The sequence below is a fragment of the Psittacula echo genome (genome assembly GCF_963264785.1).
Source record: "Psittacula echo genome assembly, chromosome: 16".
Classification (NCBI taxonomy): Eukaryota; Metazoa; Chordata; class Aves; order Psittaciformes; family Psittacidae; genus Psittacula; species Psittacula echo.
The window spans coordinates 5291672-5314397 of record NC_137752.1 but is presented as its reverse complement, the minus strand read 5'-3'; the positions used below and the strand labels follow the sequence as shown (position 1 = coordinate 5314397).

The following is a 22726-nucleotide window of genomic DNA, read 5'->3' as shown; positions in this document are numbered from 1 at the left end:
CCTTTCCTCTATGCTCAGAAATATAAATACTGTTATTTTTAATATTAAAATGAATCTGCTATTAGTACCTTTAACAAACACTGTGGAACGTGGAGAGAAAAAGAAACCGTATAAAAGGTAGTAACTATTTTTTAATTCCAAGGTGGTTTTGTTTTGGGGTTTTGTTTTTTTTTTGGCTTTTTTTTTTTTTTTTCAGTTCTTTTAAATATTTTCTTATCTAATATTTGTCAGATTACCTAGAGAGAGAAATGAATCTAGTATTAACCACAGTACGCGCTGAGTACTTCTGATTTAATAAAAGGGATAATATGATTTTCTGATGTTTACTGTAGTGGTTCTTGTACAGATAACAGTGTATTTTTAAAGGAGAAACGGAATTGAAGCTATTTTTTCTTGCCTTTTCCATTGCCCCGCGGGACATTCCGTTTTGCAATGTACTGAAGTTACCGTTCTTGGGTTCTTTTCCTTATTTTTGTTTCCTTATGCTTGAAATGTCTAACTATAAAAAACCAACCAGCTGCAATTGGGTAATGTTGAGCATGGTGTTTAAACACAAAAGTGTTCTTTTTATTTGACTGACAGTTGCATTTTACACTCTATATAATAAAATCTCCACAAGGTGTCTTGTGGCTCAAGTTATCTCCGGTCTGGTTCACTCGCTCTGCTCCCCGCGGCCTCTCGCCTTGGTGCTCGGTGAAGTGGGCTTGAGCCTTGACTCTAGTGAGGCTCCATCAGTGTCACATCAGAGCATCTCTGGGTACCGTCACACTGAGGATTCCCGCAGTGAGGTGCTGTGACTGTAGCTGTTACAGGGCTGGTTTAATCAAGGGAAGGTTTCTGTAAGAGGGGAGCCGAGTGGAGGTTTTAGTGCTTGTTGAGGAGGTGGCAGCGCCGGGTTTTAATGCTTTGAACTTGTTGCTCTTCCCTAACTTTGAGGCTGGATCTATTCAGGATTCACCTTCCACCCTGCCCATGGTGGGGGACCTGGCTCTGGTCATCCTTATCCATTAGATCACGTTATGAAGCAATAACTTTCAGTTATATCCAAGTTTGGCCAGAACTCCAGCGATCCCTTATAAAATACAAGTTTTATGCTCTTCCAACCTAAAATAGCCCCATCCACTGCTCCCAGCCGGCCATAGGGGCTTACAGATGGGGGAGGGAGGGAGGGAGGGAGGGAGGGAGGAAAGAAGATCCCATCTGCAAAGCAGGGAGCGGGAGGCATGTTGAGAGCCGGAAGAAAAGGAGATGTAACATCTCTAAATATACCTCCAGAGAATCAAGAGAGACATTGAAAGATGGGATAGTAAAAGCCACTTGGAAAGAAGGGAGAGGGGGGAAAAAATGGCTGGAGGAGGGCATAAAGGCTGCTGATGGGAATTGGGAGTGGGCATTACCGAGAAGACTTCCTTCTAATTCATCTTCCAAGCTCTGTGCCAAAACAGCATTTGGCATGGTTCACAGGGAGCAATTGTGTGATAATGAACCCTAAGGTGTCCCTTAATTGAAGACTGAGGATTACAGATTGTGCCCATGGTCGTAAATGGCGCAGGATGGTGGGAGGATGCATTTTCTTAAATGTAGCTGTAAGTACAGATGAGAGAGGCTCCCCAGTGAAATACCCGCCCGATGAATTATGGAAATATCTCTTTCTGATGCAAGCTTTTATCGAGGGGGTGGGGAGGCCAATGAAAGAGTTTGCAAGGCTTTGAAACTGGGCCTGTCATTAGGATGGTGCCGGCAAAGCTGAGGTTCCAGCAGCACTCCGCTGTCCTGGCAGCCCAAAGGGCTTGAAACCAGCCCAAGTTGTGCAGTTTGTTGTTCCATTACTGCTGCCTGCTCGGGGCAGAGGGGTGCAGCCGTTCAGCCTCCTTCTATTGGGCTGGAGAGGTGATGAAGAGAGGTTTTGGCATCTCACAGGGACTGGTGGCCTCTGGGTTGCTCCAAACGCTGCTGCCTTCTTGCCCTGGGGGCTGCTGTGATGGTCAATCCCACCCCATGGCACCTCGTGTCTTACTCAGAGGGTCTCTGGCAGCTCCTCATTGCACAGCTCAGAAGCTGCTGTGGTGCCTTCAAGCCACTTCCGTGGTCTCCAAGAGAGGAACTGAGTGTGTCCTGCTCAGCTCTGGGCCAGTTTAATCCCCCAGTGAAGTGGGTTAAGCGCCGGCTGCATTAGGGCTTGTGACGGGGTGGGTTTGTCTGCCCCTTGGGCAGGAGCTGGGCACTGCAAGGAGCAGGTCCTCAAGGTACCATGTAGGAGGATGGTGGTGGGGACAGCAGAGCCCTTTCTCATTGCAGGGACCAGCACGGGGCCATGCCTGGGTGTTAATCCCAGGGGACCGCAAGATGCTCCCGCAAGGAGACCTTCAGCGTGGGGAGCGCTTTGCCTTCGGATCACAGCATCCAGGGATGGAGGAACCATGCTTAAAGGTGAGTCCCTGTGCATTGGTGCATCGCTTCAGGCACAGAGGCCTGTTACTGAGTAGAAGTTTCCTGTGCTCCTTCTGCCCGAGCAGCAGCCTCCCAAAGAACATCACTGATGATGGGCTCACGATGACCCCGGCGCTCTCCTGTGCTCTATATTGGGTGTGCCTGAGCAGGCAAAGGCTCTTTTGGGAGCAAAGGGGAGACTTTCAGGCAGTCTAAAGATCTAAAAGAGCCTTCAAACAGCCTGAAATACTTCCTTTAATTTTGCATGATTTGAGAGCGAGCTGCATCACGGACGTTGCAGGTTAAACCGAGGCGGTTACTGAAGGAGACGAGCAGGCACGGGGCTGTTGGGTTGGGATCTTTTCCTCCCCAAGTGTTAAATATTTAATTGCATTGAAGCAACAGCGTAGTTACAGTAAATGTGGGGGTGACGGCAGCGTGGGCATGAGGAGAACTCAGGGTGTTTAACACGAAGCTTCTTGACGTGATGTGGATGCTGGGGAGGTCCCACTTGGTTCATCTCACCCTTGAGGGGATACTGGGGGCTGTTGGTCCTTACAGGTTGTGGTGCGGGGTGAGGAGTTGAGGTCTCACAGGGACACATCGGTCCTGTGCAGGTGACAGTGTTGGTGTATCCTTTAGCAGTGATTTATTCCACATAAGGAGCTGTTGAGCCTTCATTTGGCTGGTTTGGAAGGGTTTCCCCTGGGTTTGCAGTGAGGTGCAGGGTGCCCAGCACAGAGAGGGCATTTCTCTGACCTCCGAGGGTTCGGAAGCACACAAAGGGGATTTTCCATGACTTTCCATGCTGGAAATCAGCAGAAACTGGAGCTGTGTGATGTGAAGATGAATTGAAACAGCCACAGCTCTTGGTCTGTTGGTGAGCGGGCACTGAGCCCTTGTCCTTGTCCCAGCAGCACCTTGGTGGGTGCTGGGGATGGAGGGGGATCATGGGAAGGGATGAGGACCCTGGGACAAGGGGGACAGGGCAGCGGGTGCCCAGATCCTGCCCTCCATGTCTGGAGCACCAGATTCAAGGCAGGTGACCCAAAAGAGCATCTTGGTGTTGATGTGGGAGCCAGGTACCACCAACCCCCCCCCAGTTTATCTTCCCACCCGGACCCTTATCATTGAGGAAATCCCATTTCAAGCTATGAAGCAGCCTCTGATGTTCACAGGGGCCGGTTTCTCCCTTTAATCCCGGCCGGGCCGGGTGCAGGTGCCACAGTGCCAGGGGATTAGATGGTCCCTTCCCTTTATTGAGCCATCCCTCACCACCGGCCGAGCCCCGGTGAGCAGCACCGGCCCCAGGGCTCCTTGTTGGGTCCTTCACCAGCTCAACTTTGCTGCTGTGGAGTCACTCCATGGGGGATGCAGGAGCTGCTGCCCTGCTCTAGGGAGAATAGGGCTGGGAATGGGCAGGAGCTGCAGGAGGTTCGGCTGCATTAGACTGGAGATGAGGGACAATTCCTTCCCCAAAGGGTGCTCAGGCTTTGGAGCAGGGCAGTGCTGGGGTCACCATCCCTGCACGTGTTCACAAACACCCTGCCCCAGGTGCTGAACTCTCCAGGCTGGTGTCTCGGTACAGCCGCTAGTGTGGATTTCAGCGCAGCAGCACAGGCTGGCGCTTCAGGAGAGGTTATGGTGGGATGCAGGAGAGATGGTGTTGGGATGAGAGGTCCCATCTGCTCCGTGCTGCCATGGGGCAGAAAGGCCCTTGTGGGGCTGTTTCATGCTTGGTGCTTCCCAGCAGCTCAGCAAGGGCCCCACGGTGCAGGAGCTGGCATCCAACTGCCCCGTGCCTCAGCACCACGCACGGCCGAGGAGTCACACCACAATCATGTTCCTTTTCGTGCCCCATGAGGCAGTCGGACGCAGCCGGGAATGTGGTTTCTTTGCCTCCTGTTTGCTGTCGTGCGCCGGGACACCATCGCCAAAACAATCCTGGAAATGCTGCTTAAAGGGAAGGGAAAACAGGCAAGAAAGCGAGTGGGAGTGGAGGGGAGAGCACTCAGCATCTCTGCTCGGCTCTGCGGCCTCCCGCAGACAGAAATGGAGGCAAATAATGCCCTAAAGCTCCTTTCCTTCAGTGCAATCAGCCCGCCCGGCTCGGACGGGCTGCAGCGTTCCGTGCTGGAGGGTCAGGGCTTCACCGCACCAAACCCTTGCCCAGGGCCGCCCTGAGCCCTCCCGCTGCTCCTGGCCGCTCGGAGGGCAGCAGGGATGGGCAGCACGGCTCAGGCCTGTGGTTTGGAGGGCGATGAGGATCTGTTCGGCTCCACCCCATGGATGTGACACCTTGGGGATGGCCGCTCTCCTTTATGCCCCTGAGGAGGTGGTAGCGCATCCTCTCTGCCATCCACCCGCACTGGGGCAGGGAGAGGGGATGCTGAGGGCTGCCCTAGAGCAAGGGGTGCTCCCGTAGGACTCTCCTTGGTACCAGGCCAGCTATGGCCCCATCAGCACATGATGAATGGGGCAGGGGAGCTGTGTGCACCCCACAGGGGTAGGTGGAGGTGCAGGGCAGGGGGTTCTCACCCTATGGGGGGGCATGGGGACCGGTAAGGGGCAGCCACGCCGGACCCCCGCCAGCTGAGGCTCATCCCGAGCATCGCCTCATCCCCCCACCCCCCGGCTCCTGCTCCGGGGGTGGGAGCGCTCCCGGGCGCAGGTAACATTTGGGCGCATTCCCATAACCGAGTGCTGCCAACTGCTGCGGCGGCAGGGCCAGAGCCCCCTCTCCAGCGCTGCTGTTTGCTTTGCAGCCTCCTTAGCCCCTATTGAGGCTTTTCAGCTCTGGCCCCTTCAGAGGGTTTAAGTAGGTAAAACCTGAGGAAGAGGCTATTTTCCTCCCTCCCTTTTGAGCCCTGCCTTGTGCCCAAAAGGCCCCCTTGTTTCACGCGTGCCAGTCACCTGGCTGGGCCCCCAGCCTCTTTCTCTCCCAGCCTCCCTTTTCTTTCTCCTTTCTCTCTTTTGACTTTTCCAGGAGCCCTCGCTCTCCAAACGAGCTTCAGATTGGATCCAGATTGAGGTCCCTTTGTCTTTCAAGGGTTGTACTAAGCTAATTAAATGTGATCCCAACAAATAAACGCAGATCTCCCCATTACATTCAGGCCTGCCTTTCAGGCAGCACCGGGCGGCCCCTCGCCCCCGCCCGCTGCGCACAGGGTCCCCCTCATTGAGTCCTGGCCATTGAAAGCACTGCCAGGATTTCTTTTGTGCCGGGGGTCTCCGAGCCCTTTTTCCATCAGAAAAGACCCCCAAACAGCAGCTCGGCCTTTGTGAGTTTGCAAGCAAACGCCAAAGAAAAGCCCCCTGAATGCTTTAATAAATGACACATTTAGCAACTTCGGAGGCGCCTGGCTCCTGCGGCAGCCGCAGGGGTGCAATGATCCCTCCTGCCCCTCCTTCCCTCCGGCTCCCGGGGCATTTGCAGCCCGTGGAGGTGCGAGGGATGCGGCCAAAGCAGTGACCGGCCCCGCTCCGGGCCTGGCTCTCGCCGCCGTCCTCTTCTCCCGCGGCGCTCGGCAGGGAGTACGGGGCAGGTGATGGGGTCGCTCCAGCCGCACTGCGCCGGCCGCGGGTACCAGGGCCCGGGGCAGCAGGCATGGCGCAGAGGGGCGGCCGGGGACGGAGAGGTTTTGAACTCAGACCCCGGCTGTGCCTTCGCCTGGTGTTAGAGCTGGCAAATCCAAAACCGTGTTTAATGACACGCACCCCCCACACACACACCCCCACTCCGCATCGGGGGCTGCGCTGGACTTTTCTCAGCTCAACTAATATCTTTTTAATGACTTTGGGAGGGGGCAGAGCCCGGCTCTGCCCTAGAGCCTGGATTGCTCCAAACAGATGTTGGGGCAGAGGGAGGGGGGGATGCTCTTCCCTGCCAGGGACTTTCTTCTGGAGTTCAAACGAGAGGGGAGCTTTCAATCACCGCTAAAAATGTATTTCTCCCCATTGAACAATGGACTCCTTTCTGCGCCCGGGGGACTCGCCTGCGATCGCGTTTCTGCTGCCGGGGAGAAGAAACCTGCAGCTTTAGGGCAGGAAAACTCAGCTCCGAAAAGGGCTCTTCCTTGCGCCGGTTATTTCGTAGCTCCGTATCCCGTCCGCCTTCATCCCCCATCCATCCACCCCCCACCCAAATGATAAATTAAAAGAGCTTAATAACGAAGAATTAACATTGAATCCGCGGCCGGAGCCGTTCCCCGCCGCGCTCGGGAGCCGCCGCAGGGTTTTGCGGTAGAACTGGGCAGGGGGAGAGGAGCGAGCACCCATCGGCCCGGGGCAGCGGCGGCCCCACAAGAGTTAAATTTTAAAGCAAATCAAATTCCCATTGGCCACTGTATATTATCTCAGCAGTCTTCATTTGATACCTCTTTAATACAGAAAGGAGCTTTTCAAGCCCCTTTTCTCTCTTTTCTCCCCGCCGCTCTTTAAGAGCAATAAATGTTCGACTGCAATAACTATAAATCAATCTCCGCTCTGTTCAAATCCTATTCATGCGAAGGGCTGGAAGAGGGGCGAGAGCTCCCCCCCTTACCCCCCGCCCCCCAAAAAGCAGCTGCTGGGCTCTAATCTCCTTTCTTGCACTGTCATTCACCCTCATTTTTCCTCCATCACCCCATCCCTGCAATCTTTTCTTGTTTTGCTTTTCTTTTCTCTCTTTGCTGCATTATGATCCCATGTCTCCCCTCATCAGACCCCAACCTTGTCCAGATCCTGACCATCCCCTTGTAGGCTGTGAAAGAAAAGAAGAGTCCATGGATGTCAAATTGGTCTCAAAAAGACCATGAAAGATTGATTTGCTCCACTTTTCTTCTGCCTGACATTATTTCTGAGGGTCCTGAATGGGAAACCAGAAAGTCTGGGACTGGAATAAAGATGTTCTCTCTGTAAGGGGGAGACGGGGGGGAAAAATGCCCATTTACTCCTGGCCCATCAACCCTGCAAAACAGAGCAAAAGAAAAGAGGACTGTGGCTATTCAAAGTCAGACCAATATGTACACCTCCCAACAATATGCCAATATACTGAGGGCTTCTCTATTAACACCCATGAATATTAAAGTGCTCACTAAACGCTCAGAAGGAACTTTGGGAATATACACATGAAAATACAAGCAGCATTGTGCGGGGCTCAGAACAATGGGGCGGCGATAATGGCCCTTCTCTATTAACAGCCATGAATATTAAACTTGTTTCCTCTTAAATGTTAAAAAGGAGGGATAGCTGCGATATTAAAAAAAGGAGAGGGATGAGGAGGGGGCCACACCAAAGCACCTTCCTAGGACCGGGAAGAAGCTTTGGGAAACAGCTGGGGATATTTAAAACCACGCAGAAAATGGAAGGATTTTTCTTTCCCATCTTTTTTGTCATCACCCCCCTCCCGCATCCCCGCGTCCCCCGCAGCCGGGCCGAGCTGCAGCGCAGCCCCGCAGGGGTTTTAAGGGCATCTATTATATTTTTTTGTCCCGGGATAACTTGAGGGAGGGGGGAAATCATTAAGGAAAAAGGCAACGCGAGGGATCGGCTGCTCGGCGGCCGCAGGAAGCGCTGGCTGCGGGAGCTTTCCACCTGATGCGTTTTATTTAGCGAAGCTGCAATGTTCACACGCGGCTGGCGGCTCCTGTAGCCAAAATCCAGTGAAATAAACCCAAATAAACTCCTCTCTTAATGCACATTAAACCCCAAACCAAGCCCCGCAGGTTGTTAACCTCCCTTTTCCAGGGGAGCGCTGCCTCTCTCCGGGCAAACACGCTCGGTAACCTCAGGTTTGGGTTGATTCCTGCCGTTTGCGCCTCTTCTTGACTGGGTTAATAGAAATAATTGCACCTGGGCTGTAACATCATTTTCACTTGACAAGGGGAGAAGCCGCCCGACAGCCTCACCCGATAAATACCCACTGGGGCCGTGGGATTAAAGGATTGGATTGTGCCAGCTTCTTGTCCCGGCCCGGTTCGGCCCCGCGGGGCTACCATTGCAGGAGCCGCCTTTGAGAGCTTGAGGAATTTGGGGACCCATCCTTCTTCCCCCAGCTCAGCCCTTTACCCATGAAAATCAAAAGAACAAGGCTAAGGAGAGGGCTCTAAGCTCCGACACAGCAGGACTGGGTTTAAATCCAGCAAAGATTAACCCTTTGCTGAGCCGAAAGCTGCGGTCCCTAAGCGGGAGGAGGGAGGGAGGGAGAATCGAGTTTTGGGGGCTGCTCTAATGTCACATTCCTGGGGGGCAGGGGTGGCCGGGGAATCGCTTTGGGTGAGAGAATGAGGGTGCTGCGGTGGCAAAGTCCCGGAGATGCTCAGGATACGGTTGTCGTTGTGGGGAAGCGGAGGATCCACTCTTGCCTCTTCCACCCGTGGGCACAGTTCCCGGTCGTTCCCACCTTCCCAGTGTAAATGCAACGGAGACGCGGGTTTCGGAACAGGCCGGGCTGGAGGTTGCAGCCGGGAGAGTCTGGCCCTGGTTGCATGCGGGGAACAGCCCCGAGGGTGCGTCCCCTCTCGCTCTGTGCTTGGGGACCCTCCCCGGGATTTGGGGGGCAGCTCCAGGGTCTCCAGTACCGACCCTTCGGCCCGGGAATGCGGGGGGCAGCGGGGGTCCGCGGCGGCTCGGAGCTCAGCGGGGGAACTTGCATCCGTTCCCCCGGGGCCGCGGGGGCCCGATGCCGCTGAGCAGGGCTGGGGAACGGCCCCGGCGCCCCCGATTTCGTTGTGAGGCGCAGCTGCCCCAAAGCGCCGCGTTTCACCCCTCAAACGAGCGCAGGGAGCGGGTGGGGAGCGGGGCCGGGCCGGAGGGCGCGCCCCGTCTGTGGGGCACCGGCGTGGTCATTGCTGCCCGTTTCGTTGTCTTTTCGCCGTTCCCGGCGGGTGGCCGGGGGCAGGTGCCCAGGTTTGCGTTTGCCTGGGCCAGGGGGGTTCGAGAGGCCGAAGCGGTGCGTATGTACATGTGTGTACATGTGTATATACGTGTGCGTATACGTGTGTATGTGTGTGCATGCGTGTGTACTCGCCGTGTCCCTCCCTCCAGCCACCCCACCCCCGGGGAGGGGAGGGAAAAGAAGAAGGGGAGGGGGGGCTCCGACGGCTCGCCTCGCTCCGGCAGCCCCAGTCTCTCCGCCAACGTCAGGGAGGTCATTAATAACCAATTAGGAGGGTCAATGAAGCTCATATATAGCCGGGCGGGAGCCGCCGAGCCGCACGGAGCCCGGCCCGCCGCCTGCGCCCCGCCGAGCCCGGCCCGCCCGCCGCTGCCTCGCCCCCATGATGGGCTCGGTGCTCCCCGCCGAAGCGCTGGTGCTCAAGCCCGGGCTGAAGCCGCAGGGGCTGTCGCTGGCCGAGGTGATCACCTCCGACATCCTGCACAGCTTCCTCTACGGCCGCTGGAGAAACGTCCTGGGCGAGCAGCTCTTCGAGGAGAAGAGCAGCCCCAAGACCGCCTTCACGGCTGAGGTCCTGGCTCAGTCCTTCTCCGGAGGTGAGTGGGCACCACACACACACACCCGGACCCTCCGGACCCCCTTCCCCATCCCCGGGACGGGCCCCCAGTGCCCGGCGGCGGGACGTGGCTGCCGGCGCCCGGCTCTCTCCAGCCGTGTAATAGCAGTTGACTGGGGAAGAAGGGCTTTAAATTCATTTGGTTAACTTGGGCTTGACCTGAGAAAGTTCCCACTTAAACCGCGGGCTGGGGGGAGCCGGGGGGGCCCCGCATTCAGCCGCCCGGGACAATATCTTTTCTCTCGCCCTGGCATCGCCGGGGCGTCCCGGCTCCCTTTTCCCCCTCTCGGATTTTCTGTTCCTCTCTTAATTTACCATGAAGGCTAATTCCATTTCCATTCACTATATGTCAACCATCTCATCTCCCCATTTTGTAAGAGGAATTCCTGGGCCCTTTTAAACAAGCCCTTGCGCCATTCAGGCACAATGTACCGCTACAGCATTCCTAAAGGACTAATGAATTTAGAATTAGCAATTTCTTTCTAGTTGAGTTTAATGAATGCAGATCACTTTAACAGCATGACAAATTGCTGGATGGGCCGAAATAGACACCATTTAACCTCCTTTCTCAGCCCCGTTCCCTAGCCCGGCCGGGGCGGCTTTTCCCAGGTATCTCCTCAATGCCCCGGGGGTAACCTTGTACCGCTTTGTAGGAGCCCGGTTGGGCGTTTCAAAGACTCAGCCCCGGGATTTGGGTCCCCTCTCTCCCCTCATCGGGTTTCCCCGCAGTGGGGTGGGCAGGGGGTGAATGGAAGGAGGGCGGCAGGTCCCGGTCCGAGCCCTCTCCCGTTGCCCGCAGAGGTGCAGAAGCTGTCCAGCCTGGTGCTGCCGTCGGAAGTGATCATCGCCCAGAGCTCCATCCCTGGGGAAGGGCTCGGCATCTTCTCCAAGACCTGGATCAAGGCTGGCACCGAGATGGGACCGTTCACGGGCAGGGTCATCTCACCCGAGCATGTGGACCTGTGCAAGAACAACAACCTCATGTGGGAGGTAATGACACCCCCAGCCCCGGGGAGCAGCAGGGATGTGGTGCCGGGGCCCGCGGGCTTTGCCCTGTGCTTGTGTGCTGTCAGGCACCCTCCCTGTGCCTCATTTTCCCTGTCCGTGCGAAGGTCTGGCTTCCTCCAAGGCAGGTGGGGTTAGGGAACCCAAGGTCGTCTTCAGCTCTCAGGGTGCATCCAGCTCTTGGATGAGCCCTGAAAGGCTGTTGCTCATGTCCCACGCAGCAGGGTCACACCCTGCCCTTCCCTGTGCGCAGTGCATGAAACCAGCTCTGCCTTGCCCCTTGTTTTGTCCCAGCCCCGGTGCTGTTCACCTCAAGTGAAGCCGTAGGGTTCTGAGCTGCCAGGACATCACGCTGGTTTGCCCAGCGGGTAGAGAGGTTTTTTTCCCCTCTATTTATATTTGTTTCACTCGGTGTCAGACTTGCACTTCTTAATGATTATTATAAATTTATGCCTAATAGAAACTTGCCTCACCTTTCCTACCACACTGCAAAGCTTCTTCCCCTGAGCTCCAGGTCTGGCAGGCACCATTCCAGGGACATCCCGGCTCCCATGGGCAGCAGCAGGATGCCGGCCCCCCTTCTGCAAAGGGGAATTGAGGCTGGGAGCTGCATTATCCCTGTGGGCATGGGCTGGTAGGGCCAGCTGCGCCTGTCCAGTAAAGCAGAGCTCCTTTCTTCAGCTCCTACGCAGCTGTGTGGTCCAGCACCATGAGCAGGAAGGGTTTGGTAATTTCCTTGCTTCCTGAAGGGTCTCAGCCCCGATGCCATGCTGGCTTTGAGTTTGTCCCTGTCCACCCAGGGATGTTATCCCAGGTGCAGGAGGTGACGAGGTTCAGTCTGTTGTGACAGCATCGCTACCAAACGCTCTTTTCCCTTCCCAGGTCTTCAATGAAGATGGCACCGTGCGGTACTTCATCGATGCCAGCCAGGAGGACCACCGCAGCTGGATGACCTACATCAAATGTGCACGGAATGAGCAGGAGCAGAACCTGGAGGTGGTCCAGATTGGGAACAGCATCTTCTACAAGGCTATTGAGGTAAGCTGGACAAGGAGCAGCAGCAGCAGAGGACCGCACAGACCCTCCCTTTTCCTTTTGGGCGGTTGCTGTGTGTCTGTGGGAGCACAGGGCAGCTTTGTCGTACCCGGCACCCAGACCCCCTGGCATAGGAGGGCACTGCAGGGAACAGCCATTGCATGAGCTTCAGGGAACAGCAAAGGGCCCTTCTTCTCTCTGTCCCCTTTTGGTGGGTTCATTCTATGATGTGTGCTGAGCAGAGGGAGAGCAAATGACACCAAGCTTGTTTTGGGGTGTAAAGCATAGGAGCTGTAATCCTGACCCAGGAGGGACTTTTGGCAGGAGCAGGCTGTTGATGTCCTCTTGATTTTCGCACAGAACCGCCTTCTCTGTAGCAGGGGAAGTATGGGGAGTTCTGTGCCTCTGCACAGGGTCATAAGCAACTCTTTAAACAGCAGGAGAGGAGGAATCAGAGCTTTGGGAGCCAGGCAGTGAGCAGTGCTTGTACGCTCGTGCCTTGGGCTACCCACAGCGGGGCTGTGGAGAACAGACTGACCCTGCCCAACTCATCCATGTGCTCCTGTACCAAGTGCTGGCAGAGCAGCTGGGACAGACGCTGTGTCCCAGGGATGTTCCAGGGCAGTCCCAGGGCACAGCTTGTCATGCTGTGGGATTAAAGCTGGAGGTACTCACAGCTCCCTATAGGAGATGTTGGGACAGAGATGGGAGCCTGGCTCCCTAGCTTTATCAATACCATGTACGTACAAGTCACACAGCACCAGTGGTGTGACAGTGGGGACCAGCTCTGCTTGTGTAGTGTTCCCGTAACCCAGTGCTGTTGCAGGTGGAGAAAGGTGGTAGCTCGGGGAGGTGTCACAAGAGGGAACATCTCCCATTCCATCCCAGACTGGCACCGTGGGACTGTCTCTTTCCAGTACTGGGTCCAGACCTGCGTGGGCTGCTGCTCTGCCTGCAGCTGGGAGAGGCTCTTGGATAGGAAAGAGTGCAGGTACCACTGGTTCTTTGGGAAGGGCAACTCCTGGGATCAGCCAGGGCTCCTAGGCTGTCTTACAGGGGAGTGGATGCTCAAATGCTCCTCAGCAGAGGACCATGGCCCAATCCTGCACTGAGATAACATCAGCGCTGGGTGTGGGATTGCTGCAGCAGGATGGGAAAGCATGTTGGATGGGTAAGAAAAGAGCAGGTATTGTGCTGCGGGAAAGTCTCACGTGCCTCTTGGTTCTGCCGCCTTTCCCCGTGCAGCGCTCAAGCAAGAGCCCCAAGTGCTCCCGTGCTGCTCTCCCCATCCTGGACAACCCTCTGTAGGCTTCAGCTGTGCCCAGTTTTAAGATCTGATGCTCTCGTGGGCAGCTGTGCCATAGTGACAGCAGCTTAATTGCTTTTTATTACTGTTCTTATTCTGCAAAGAAGTAAAGTAATTCCACATAGCCATGGTGTAATTCAGCCATGTATCTCACAGCCTGTGTGAACATGGATGATAGGGCAAGTGAGCTGATATCTGGGGAGGTGCATGTAGAGGCCCAGTTATAATCATGGTCAGTTTGCAGGCTTGTTCCTGGGGCTGAAGCAGTGAGTGCCAGAGCAGGGCAAGTTTAATTCTCTTGTCATGAGCAGGGAATTTGAAATGTTGAAAGTGGTGAACCCCAAGTGATGGGGAGAACTAGGTGTGGGGATGAAGGGTGCCTGCGGCACGGTGCTCCTGCTCCCACTGCCACCAGGTCAGCACAAGAGGAGCAGAAGGGGCTGAGGCTTTACATGTTTGACTGCAATGAAGGGAAGCAAGGAGTGTTTGAGAAGCTGGGTCACAGCCAGGCATGACAGGTTGAGGATCTGCATCTTCTGTGGGCTCCTCATTCACCCCTGTACAGCACACATGTATGCATGCACACACACCTGCGGTCTAAAACCAATTGCTTGTTCAAACTCATTGGAGTCTGTGCACCCAACAAGAAAAGGAGAGGATTTTCCTTTTGTGCTTCTCTTTCTGCTTGTTAATCCCCTAACGTGGAGTCGCGGGCACACAGATATCTGTACCTCGGACCGCAGCAAGCCCCTTTGTCACTCATTTCCCTGCCTTGTCACTTCTCTCACCACAAACCCTGAATTGAGAGCACAGCATCACCTTGAGACCAGCCAGAACTGCTCAGTCTTGGGCAGGATATGCAGTGACCTGAACTTGGTGGTGCTGTGCATGGGCACTGTCACCCTCCTTCCCCTCCTTCCCTTTCTCAAGCCAGCCGTGAGGGGCTTACCAATTTCCTTTTCCCCTCTCAATGCAAAGCTTCCTGCCAGCTTCCCAGTGGGCACCATGAGCCACCCAGGCCATTGCTCTGTACCCACCTCTGCTGCACCATCACTGCAGTACAATATCTCTTAGGATCTCTTTCTCAACTATCCTCCACAAAATCAGACTTCTTTTATGCCTTTTTTGCCATTTGCCTTTAATATTTCCATGTGTTTTTTTCTGTTGCTGCCTTCAACAATTCCAAGCTGCTGCTGCTGGAAAATAAAATGAGGGCAGCAAGTTTTAGCCTTTGGTCTGAAGGCCACAAGATTCCTGGCAGGGCAGTTTAAATTGCTTTGGGGTGTAAACACAGGTGTGCTCACCTCTTGCTGGTGCTCCAGCAGAATAAAACCTGCACACACATTTATGCACCCCTGTAATGTGGTGTGTCCTTTCAACAATCTTTTATTCTAGTTGCTTGTATTAAAAATAAGTCATTTTTTGCTCAAAGAAAATGAGACTGCACCAATTTGGGATGCAAGATGATACCGTCTTTCCCTGCCTCCCATATTCCTACTCTGCAGCCCCAGTGAGGCCTTTATGCAGATGGACACTTAAACATATGAAGTCAAATTCCTGCTTTCCAGTGCCTAAAATTAGGCACATTTTCAGTCTTTGAGTGATGCAACTTAGGAGCTGTGTTTCACGTGGATGATGCTTTTCTTGGTCTACTTGTGTATGGAAAGTTGTCATCTGAAATGCAGGAGTTTCCCATTTCTAAATTATGTTCTTAATGCCAGGGACCTGCAAGGGGAAAATGTGTATATTTTGTAAAGTGATGTTATTATTAGTGTTACCTGAACCGATGTCAGAGCATCCAGCTTCCCAGTCATGCTTCATGCAGAGAGGCTTGAACGGCATTTTCTGGCTGTTTGCTCCGGCTGCCCCAGCAGTGCAGAACGTAACGGGAATAACAGAGGAAGCAGAAGTGCCATCATTTTAGGAAAACTGGAGCATGGGTGGTGCACAAACCTTTTCCTGGCCCTGTAGATCTTGGGCTGTTGCAGGCACCATGGCTTTGGTGTGAGCGGTAGGCAGCATCTCGCACCTGAACTACGCTCTCCGGTACCAGTCCCTGATCTCTCCTTTGAGCCCTTTGCTGGCTCCTTGCTTTGGTCTGTCACTTGTGCATCTGTGCAGTTCATGGGCCCACAAATGGTTTATTTCTCCAGGTCTCCAAGAGTTGCAGGGATCTCTGCATCCTTTACTCCAGAGACCCCAGCTTCACCTGGGTGCTCTGTACCCGCTTATTTGCCTGTCATGTTTGTGGCCCAGCCTGGGGGAGAGCCCGGTACAGGTTTGTGCTGGCAGTGGATGATGCTGAGTTGTGGCATTGCCTCCAGTGCTGCAGTGTGGGCTGTGCTGCGCTGTGCCTGCCAGAGGGTACTGGGGACTTGCTGGCAGGTCCCAGATGGCAGCAGGGTCTTGCAGAAGATGGGCTATAGTCAGGGTAGGTTTGAAGTGACCATTTAAGGATGTTCATCTCTGCTCATTGCCGCTCCCAACACCCCCTCTGTATTTCTCCTTATAGATGATTCCTCCAGACCAGGAGCTGCTGGTCTGGTATGGGAACTCCCACAACACTTTCCTGGGCATCCCCGGTGTGCCAGGGCTGGAAGAGGAGCAGAAGAAGAACAAGCATGGTAGGTAACATTGGAAACAGCCTTGGGTGCAGCATCTCTGCCTGTTCTGCATCCACCCTGTCCACAGCTCTGAGGCCACAGAGTGGGCATGGGACAGGAATATTCCAGAGGATATATCAGATTCTGAAAGGAACTGGGGACAACATAGGGACTATGAGACAGATCCATGCAACTTGAGCTGTAATACCCCAGTAATTCGGAAGGTTGCCCATGGCTGCTGTTGGTGCTGTGGTCCACTGCCTGACACAGTTGCATGGGGAAAACAGTGCTTTTTGTGCCCCTCTGTAGGGGACACATGTTGGCTTCAGTGCTTCCCCTCATCTAAATTTGCATGAGCCCGTTCCCAGCTCTGGTCCCATCCTAAAGGCCCAGGTACCAGCCTGTGACTCCAAAGGGAGCCAGTGAGGGAGCTCAGGGTGGTTATTTAGGACTGTCCCGTTGGGGTTCAGGCTGTGCGCTGGAGCAGCTCCTGACGGTCTCTATTGTCCCCAGAGGACTTCCACGCGGTGGAGACGGGGGCCAGCACGACGGGGCGCATGCGCTGCGTCATCTGCCACCGCGGCTTCAACTCCCGCAGCAACCTGCGCTCCCACATGCGCATCCACACGCTGGACAAGCCCTTTGTGTGCCGCTTCTGCAACCGCCGCTTCAGCCAGTCCTCCACCCTCCGCAACCACGTCCGCTTGCACACCGGCGAGCGGCCCTACAAGTGCCAGGTTTGCCAAAGTGCCTATTCCCAGCTTGCCGGGCTGCGGGCGCACCAGAAGAGCGCTCGCCATCGGCCCCCCAACGCCTCCCTGCAGGCTCACTCGCCGGCACTGCCCGTGCCCCATCCTGCTTCTCTGGCCCATCACATCCCCACCATGGTGCTGTGAAGCCCTCGGTGCAGCAGCAGGTTTTGGGACGGCAAAGACTGGTGCTGAGGCATGCAATGGACTAGGGGTGGTTGACCCATGGCAGAGCTGGGGGGCAGAGGCAGGGCTGCTTTGTGTCTTGGTGGGGTTTTGGAGCATTGCTGTTTGTGTGGGGTTTGGTAGGGGGCTTGGTGAGGGACACCCCCCCCCCCCAGCTCTGAGCTTGAGCTGCACCATGCAGGATGCTCCCTGGGGAGATGCGGTGCAGGGCGGGTGCTGCTGGTCCCTGGGGTGAGCAGGGGGACAAGGGACACAGCTGGATGGTCTGTGTGGGTTTGCTGGTGCACTGGGGCAGCCTAAATGCTGGCTGGGTGAGTCCCGCCTGGGTGTTACACGTAATCTGATGGAAGGAAAAGCTGCCCTTATCCCTTCTCCTCTGCTCCAGCAAGTGTCCAGCTGATGCATATCCCACTGAAAGACTGTCACAGCCCCATTCGGGCCTGTTTGGCTCCGGTGGCTCTTTCCAAGGGACCCAATTCCCTCCTCATTGAGCGAAGGGTTGCGTTTTCCCCCACCCTCGCCTGCCCTCCTCCAGCCCGAGCCGTGCACTGGGGTTTGCCAGCCCCCGCGGAGCGATGCCATGGGCAGAGGGCGAGCAGGCCACGTCCCACAGGGATGCTCCCCGCTGGAAGTGCCCATCCACGGGCAGGTCTTGTGGGGTCTGATCCCCGGAACGCTTCGGCTGTTCCTTGTGCTGCCCTCCGGGGACAGAGGAAAGCGGTCCCCGGGCCAGCTCTGTCCCCAAGGACAACTCCAAGCGCCCTCTGGAGTCCTGCCGCAGGCGAGCGAGGAGCGCTGTGTATCATAGAGCTCGACAGAAGGTATTCTAATATTAATTATAAGTCTAAGGTGTATAAAGTTCTCACTAAACGGTGTTTTACTTCCCGAGAAGAACAAGTGTCACTTTAACTGTGTAAATATTTATGTAAACATTATTTACAGAACTTTGATATTATATATTATTTGATTGTATATGTACACAGTGTAAATACATTTGTACCTCTCTCTTGTATTCTAAATAAAAATTACTTGGAACATTTATCGTTTAGAAGAGGGGACAGTATGGAGAGCTTTATTTTGTTAATGGAGGGGATGGAGTGGTTGGAATGAATGGAGATTTCAACTAAGTAAGAGGTGAATTAGGAGATGCAGCATCATTTATTGGACCAAATAGTGCAGTTGGGAAGAGGAAAGGCTCTCTTCAGGTATGAAAGAGAAGAGGTGGGTGCTGGCTGCAAGCAGGTACCAGTGTGTGGTCTGGTACCTCCCTGTCCCCACATGTACACTCTAGCTGCAGTAGCAGCTGTTGAGATCCTTCAGTATCTTCCATGAATTAATGGTCATATTCCGGCTCTGATGGGCTACAGGCACAAGTCCTGCTTGTAAGAATAGTTTGATTTTTTGAGTTAAGGAAAAGAAGGATTTGGAGAGGTCATTGCTGCCTTCTTTTTCCTTGTTATTTTCTCAGCACCTCTGAAAAGTCTAGCTGTGTTTGAATTAAATGATCAGAACTTCCGCACACCCCTATTATTTACCATTAGAAGACCTTTGCCAAGGGAACTGTCAACTCCTCCTTTAAGCCAAGTCTAACCACCACCTTGGGTGTATGCCTTTCTGCAGTCCCTACATGTGGGCTTGCAGCATTAAACATTGGGTTGCCTAATGCCCCTTGTCCTGCCTAATGCAGCAGGACAGGCTCATGGGTTAGGGTTAGCCGGGGGTGGCTTCCCAAAACGGAGCGCTGGGCCCTCCGAGGAGCCGGCCAAGCTCAGTCTCACAGCCTGCCCTCACTAAACATGGCCGCTCTCTGCGTTTGCTTCCCTGACAGGAACCAGCATGGCTGCCCGGACACCTCAGCACCGCCCTCACTCAAGATGGCGACGTCTGCGCCTTCAGGCGCCTTCCCGCCAGTAGCCAACATGGCGGACGGAAGGTGCCTGCGGACGAGGTCACGGTGCTGCACCGCCCTCAGTCAAGATGGCCGCCGTCACCATGCGGTTGCCAGTGCCCCGCAAGCCGGCGGTGCTGGACGCGCCTCGGGGCCCCGAGAAGCACTTGGTGGCTCCGGGGGACACGATCACCACGGATACAGGGTACATGAGGTGAGACAATGGCGAAGAGAGGCGGTGGGGAGGCGAGGGTTGACTGTCCTCGGGCTCTCCTCAGGCAGCCGCTTGTCTCCACAGGGGCCACGGCACCTATGTGGAGGATGACAAGCTCATCGCCTCGGTGGCCGGCGTGGTGGAAAGGGTGAACAAGCTGATCTGTGTCCGAGCGCTGAACACCCGGTGAGCGCGGCGAGCATGCACGCTGTGAGGGGCGAGGGCTGGCGGCCGGTCGGGCCTGGTGCTGGGCAGGATGAGGTGTGTGACGGGCTGCTCTCCCTGTCCCGCTCCCAGGTACAACGGTGAGGTCGGCGATGTCGTGGTCGGGAGGATTACGGAGGTAAAGCTCAGGGATGTGCCGTGGAGGAGAAGGGTGTCCCGCGGTCTGGCTGCGTGTCTGTGCCTTGGTCTGATCCGCAGCGCTTCTGACACTGCTGGAAGCACGGCTGTGCGGAAGCGCTGGGATGGGGTTTAAACCAGGCGAGGCTGGAGGCAGGCCCCCCATGCAGCCTGAGCTGGCCGCAGGACATCCCGCTCTGCTGAAGAGCTGCTCAGCTCTCAGTGCGTATCAGCAGATGATCCTTCCTTCTCCAGGTTCAGCAGAAGCGATGGAAAGTGGAGACGTATTCCAGGCTAGATTCAGTCCTGCTGCTGTCATCTATAAACTTACCTGGTGGGGAACTGGTGAGTGTAGGCCAGCAGTGCCAGAGCCCTGTTGTCTTCTGCTTGCGTGGAAGCTGTGGCACCTTTCACACAGTACCCAAGGGCAGTGTTAGGTTTGGGCAGTGGGTCTGCAGTGCTCCAGGGTCTTTAACTCTCGGTGTTATTTGGACATAAACGCTTTAGATGTGCTAGTCTGGCTTTCCTTTGGCAACAACACTGCATTTTGCTTAGCACCCAGCGGTCCCCCTGCAATGTGTTAACTGGTGTTTTCTCTTTCTGAGCTACACGTAACTTGTCTTTCATTGTGCAAGAAGAGGGGAGAGCAGGGGTGGCCATGAGGGGAGATCATGAAGGGACAGGTGGGGTGGCCATGAGGGGTATGGGCAGCAGCTATATAGCATGGGCCACTATGAAGGGACAGATGAGGGGTGGCTGGGACTGGAGATGAGGGGCAGCCATGAGGGAAAATCAGTTTGTCCTTAGTGACATGGTTTAGTGATGGGCTTGACAGTCCTGGGTTGATGGTTGGGCTCAGTGATCATACAGGCCTTTTCCAACCTGGTTGATTCTATGATTTCAGAGAAGGAGATCAATAGAAGATGAGCTTGCAATGAGGGACTGTCTGCAGGAAGGGGACCTCATCAGTGTATCCTTCCACTGCTTGCGCTCAGAAGAACCAAGGGTGCGGGGAGAACAGCCTGGCTAGTAGTGAGAGCATTCTGCTGCAGGCAGCCAGTGGCTGTTGGCACCGAGCAGCATTAGAGACCTTGTTTCCTTAAGCGGCACTGACAGGCAGAGGTGCAGTCTGTATTTACTGATGGGGCATTATCGCTGCACACCCGGAGTCTGAAATACGGGAAGGTAAGTTGTTCAAAAGCGCTTGATCTTGGCCTAATTCTGCTCCATGTGACATCCTTTTGGAGGGATTTTTTAAGAAAACGGCTCTGGAGTAGAGCAGATGTTGTTATAACCCATTCCTGCAGGTTAAGGAAAAATATTAGTTCCTATGTGGTTACACCGAGTGGAGTTTACCCAAAGTAGAGGAAGTGCCCTTGAGGTGCCCTTTGAGCTGTTGTTCTCCCAGTCCACAGTTACAGCCTGCAAACCCCCACTAGCCACTTGGGAATTAAACCCTGGGGAGAAATCTTTGGACTCAAACTTCATCACTGCTGTTCTGCAGGCCATTGCCCCTGTGACTTCTTTCTTTCTCTCCAGGGCTCTATTTTAGGCTTTATGCAGTTGGCATTTATCTCTGGTTTTGTGCATTGAAATAAGCCAAGGGGCCATTGGAGTGCAGGCTGCAGTTTGGGATTACCAGACCAAGGGTATTAGCATTTAAAAGATGAAAGGGAAGTGTTCTTATTGCACAAAGGGTGAAGGACAGTGATTGGATTAAGAGGGAAAGTGTTCTGCTAAATTGGGCCTCTCCTCATTTTTCTGCAGGGATGGTTGATGTGTAGTTACGATCAAGATATTAACATTTGTGCCAAGCACTTAGAGTATTCTTCATCTTCAAAGGACTGCACAGGCATTAGCTAATCCTCGCAGCACTCCCAGAGGCAGGCAGGTTTTATACTCACTGTTTCGCAGGAATAGGTGTTAAAATTAACTGGTTCCTAGATTGGGAACAGAGTGCGTATCGGTGACTTGATGTGATCTGTGGTGGCTCATGTCTCTCATGCTGAGTCTCATGGTCTCCTCTTCAGCTTTCCCAGGGTGTGCTCATTCAGGTCTCGCCATCTCTTGTGAAGCGCCAGAAGACTCACTTCCATGACCTGCCCTGTGGTGCATCTGTGATCCTCGGCAACAATGGTTACATCTGGATCTACCCAACTTCAGAGCAGAGAGATGAAGAGACAGGGGGATTTGTCACCAACTTGGAGGTGAGGGTTCAGGGAAGATCAGCCTTCTCCTACCAGTGATGTTTTCTTAGTCTAACATAGTCAGAGGCATGTGAACAACCTGAGACTTTCCAGATTTGGTATTAGGTTCATGGCAAAGCTTTTTTTACAGTAGGCTTGCATTATTTCCCTGTGTATTAATCTCTTTTCCTTTGTCCTTCCTCAGCCTGTTTCCATGTCTGACCGGGAGGTGATCTCACGGGTCCGAAACTGCATTGTAGCTCTGGCTACTCATAAGTTGATGCTCTTTGACACCAGTGTCCTATATTGCTATGAAGCATCCCTTCCTCATCAGGTACAGAAACTGGTGGTGTTTACTTTATTCCATGCTGTGGGGAGTTGCTGAAGTTAGGTGGTGAGGCTTCCCTTTGGCTTTCCAAAGCATCCTTGTAGTAAGTGACAATATGAACTTCCCCACTTCTGCCATAGTCTTGTTTGACCACAACCTACTAAACTCACTGCTCATTGCTGTGTGTCAGGGATTCTTGCCCCCATCGAGTGTGTAAAAGTAGTAGTTGATTTTTGGTGCCAATGTTACTTTTCTTTCCACTCCAGATCAAAGACATTCTCAAACCGGAGGTGATGGAGCAGATCGTTCTGGAAACCCAACATAGGTTGCTGGATCTGGAGGGATAGAGCTCATGCCCAGAAGCAGTCATTGGAAGTTCTGACATGGCAGCTTTTGATTCCCAGTATTTTATTTTTTTTCAGTGTTCTAGTCCCCAACATTCATTCCATGCTTCAGAAACCACCAGAATTCCTCATTTTAACTCCGAGGATACCTCCTGAGCCCTTTTAGTACGATAGTACTAAGCAGTACTTAAGTACAATAGCCTTCTAGTGCAGCATCCTGAAAAACTGCTATCTGACCTTTGTGAAGATTCAGGTACAACTGGGACATATCCCATAGCACTTGTAGCTGTGTCTAGTGCCCCTGAACCTCGTGCAGAGTGATGGAGGGGAAGACGTGTTTTCTGATGCTTCTCTCTCCCCAAAAGGTTTCTGAATGGTTTTGATTCTCTTTTTCTGTGATACGGATTTGCCAGTGTGGTCTTTGATTGACAGCTCTTGTTTTTCTCTTTTGTACCTCTGATACACAGTCTTAGGTACAGGAGTATCCACACCTTTGCTAACCACATTTTGGGTCTGGCTGTTCATGGCTCAAGGCTATGAAGTTGGAGGTGCTACGATGTCCACATGAACGAGTAGCCATGGGCAAGCAGTGTCTTCTCTGCCTGCATGTGTTCTGC

General features: G+C 54.0%; 2 protein-coding genes across 3 annotated transcripts; both read left to right on the top strand.

The window, feature by feature from the left end:
• Positions 1-9689: 9689 nt before the first annotated feature.
• On the top strand, positions 9690-16768 carry PRDM12 (PR/SET domain 12; the record flags this gene model as incomplete). Its single annotated transcript, XM_080630571.1, has 5 exons — positions 9690-9903; positions 10723-10913; positions 11811-11966; positions 15782-15893; positions 16386-16768. 5 exons carry the CDS (start codon positions 9690-9692, stop codon positions 16766-16768), a joined length of 1056 nt encoding a protein of 351 aa, XP_080486697.1.
• Positions 16769-18784: 2016 nt separating this feature from the next.
• EXOSC2 (exosome component 2) lies at positions 18785-22726 on the top strand (the record flags this gene model as incomplete). Of its 2 annotated transcripts, XR_013958125.1 has the most annotated exons (10): positions 18785-18909; positions 18994-19095; positions 19207-19252; positions 19507-19596; positions 20156-20221; positions 20368-20436; positions 21282-21458; positions 21643-21771; positions 22032-22474; positions 22577-22726. XR_013958125.1 is itself a non-coding variant. In XM_080630540.1 (9 exons), the coding sequence occupies 9 exons, from the start codon at positions 18785-18787 to the stop codon at positions 22110-22112; spliced, it is 885 nt and encodes a 294-aa protein (XP_080486666.1). In that variant the 3' UTR covers positions 22113-22726. The 2 variants fall into 2 exon arrangements, 1 of the variants encoding a protein (XP_080486666.1); XM_080630540.1 differs by having other exon boundaries at positions 22032-22726.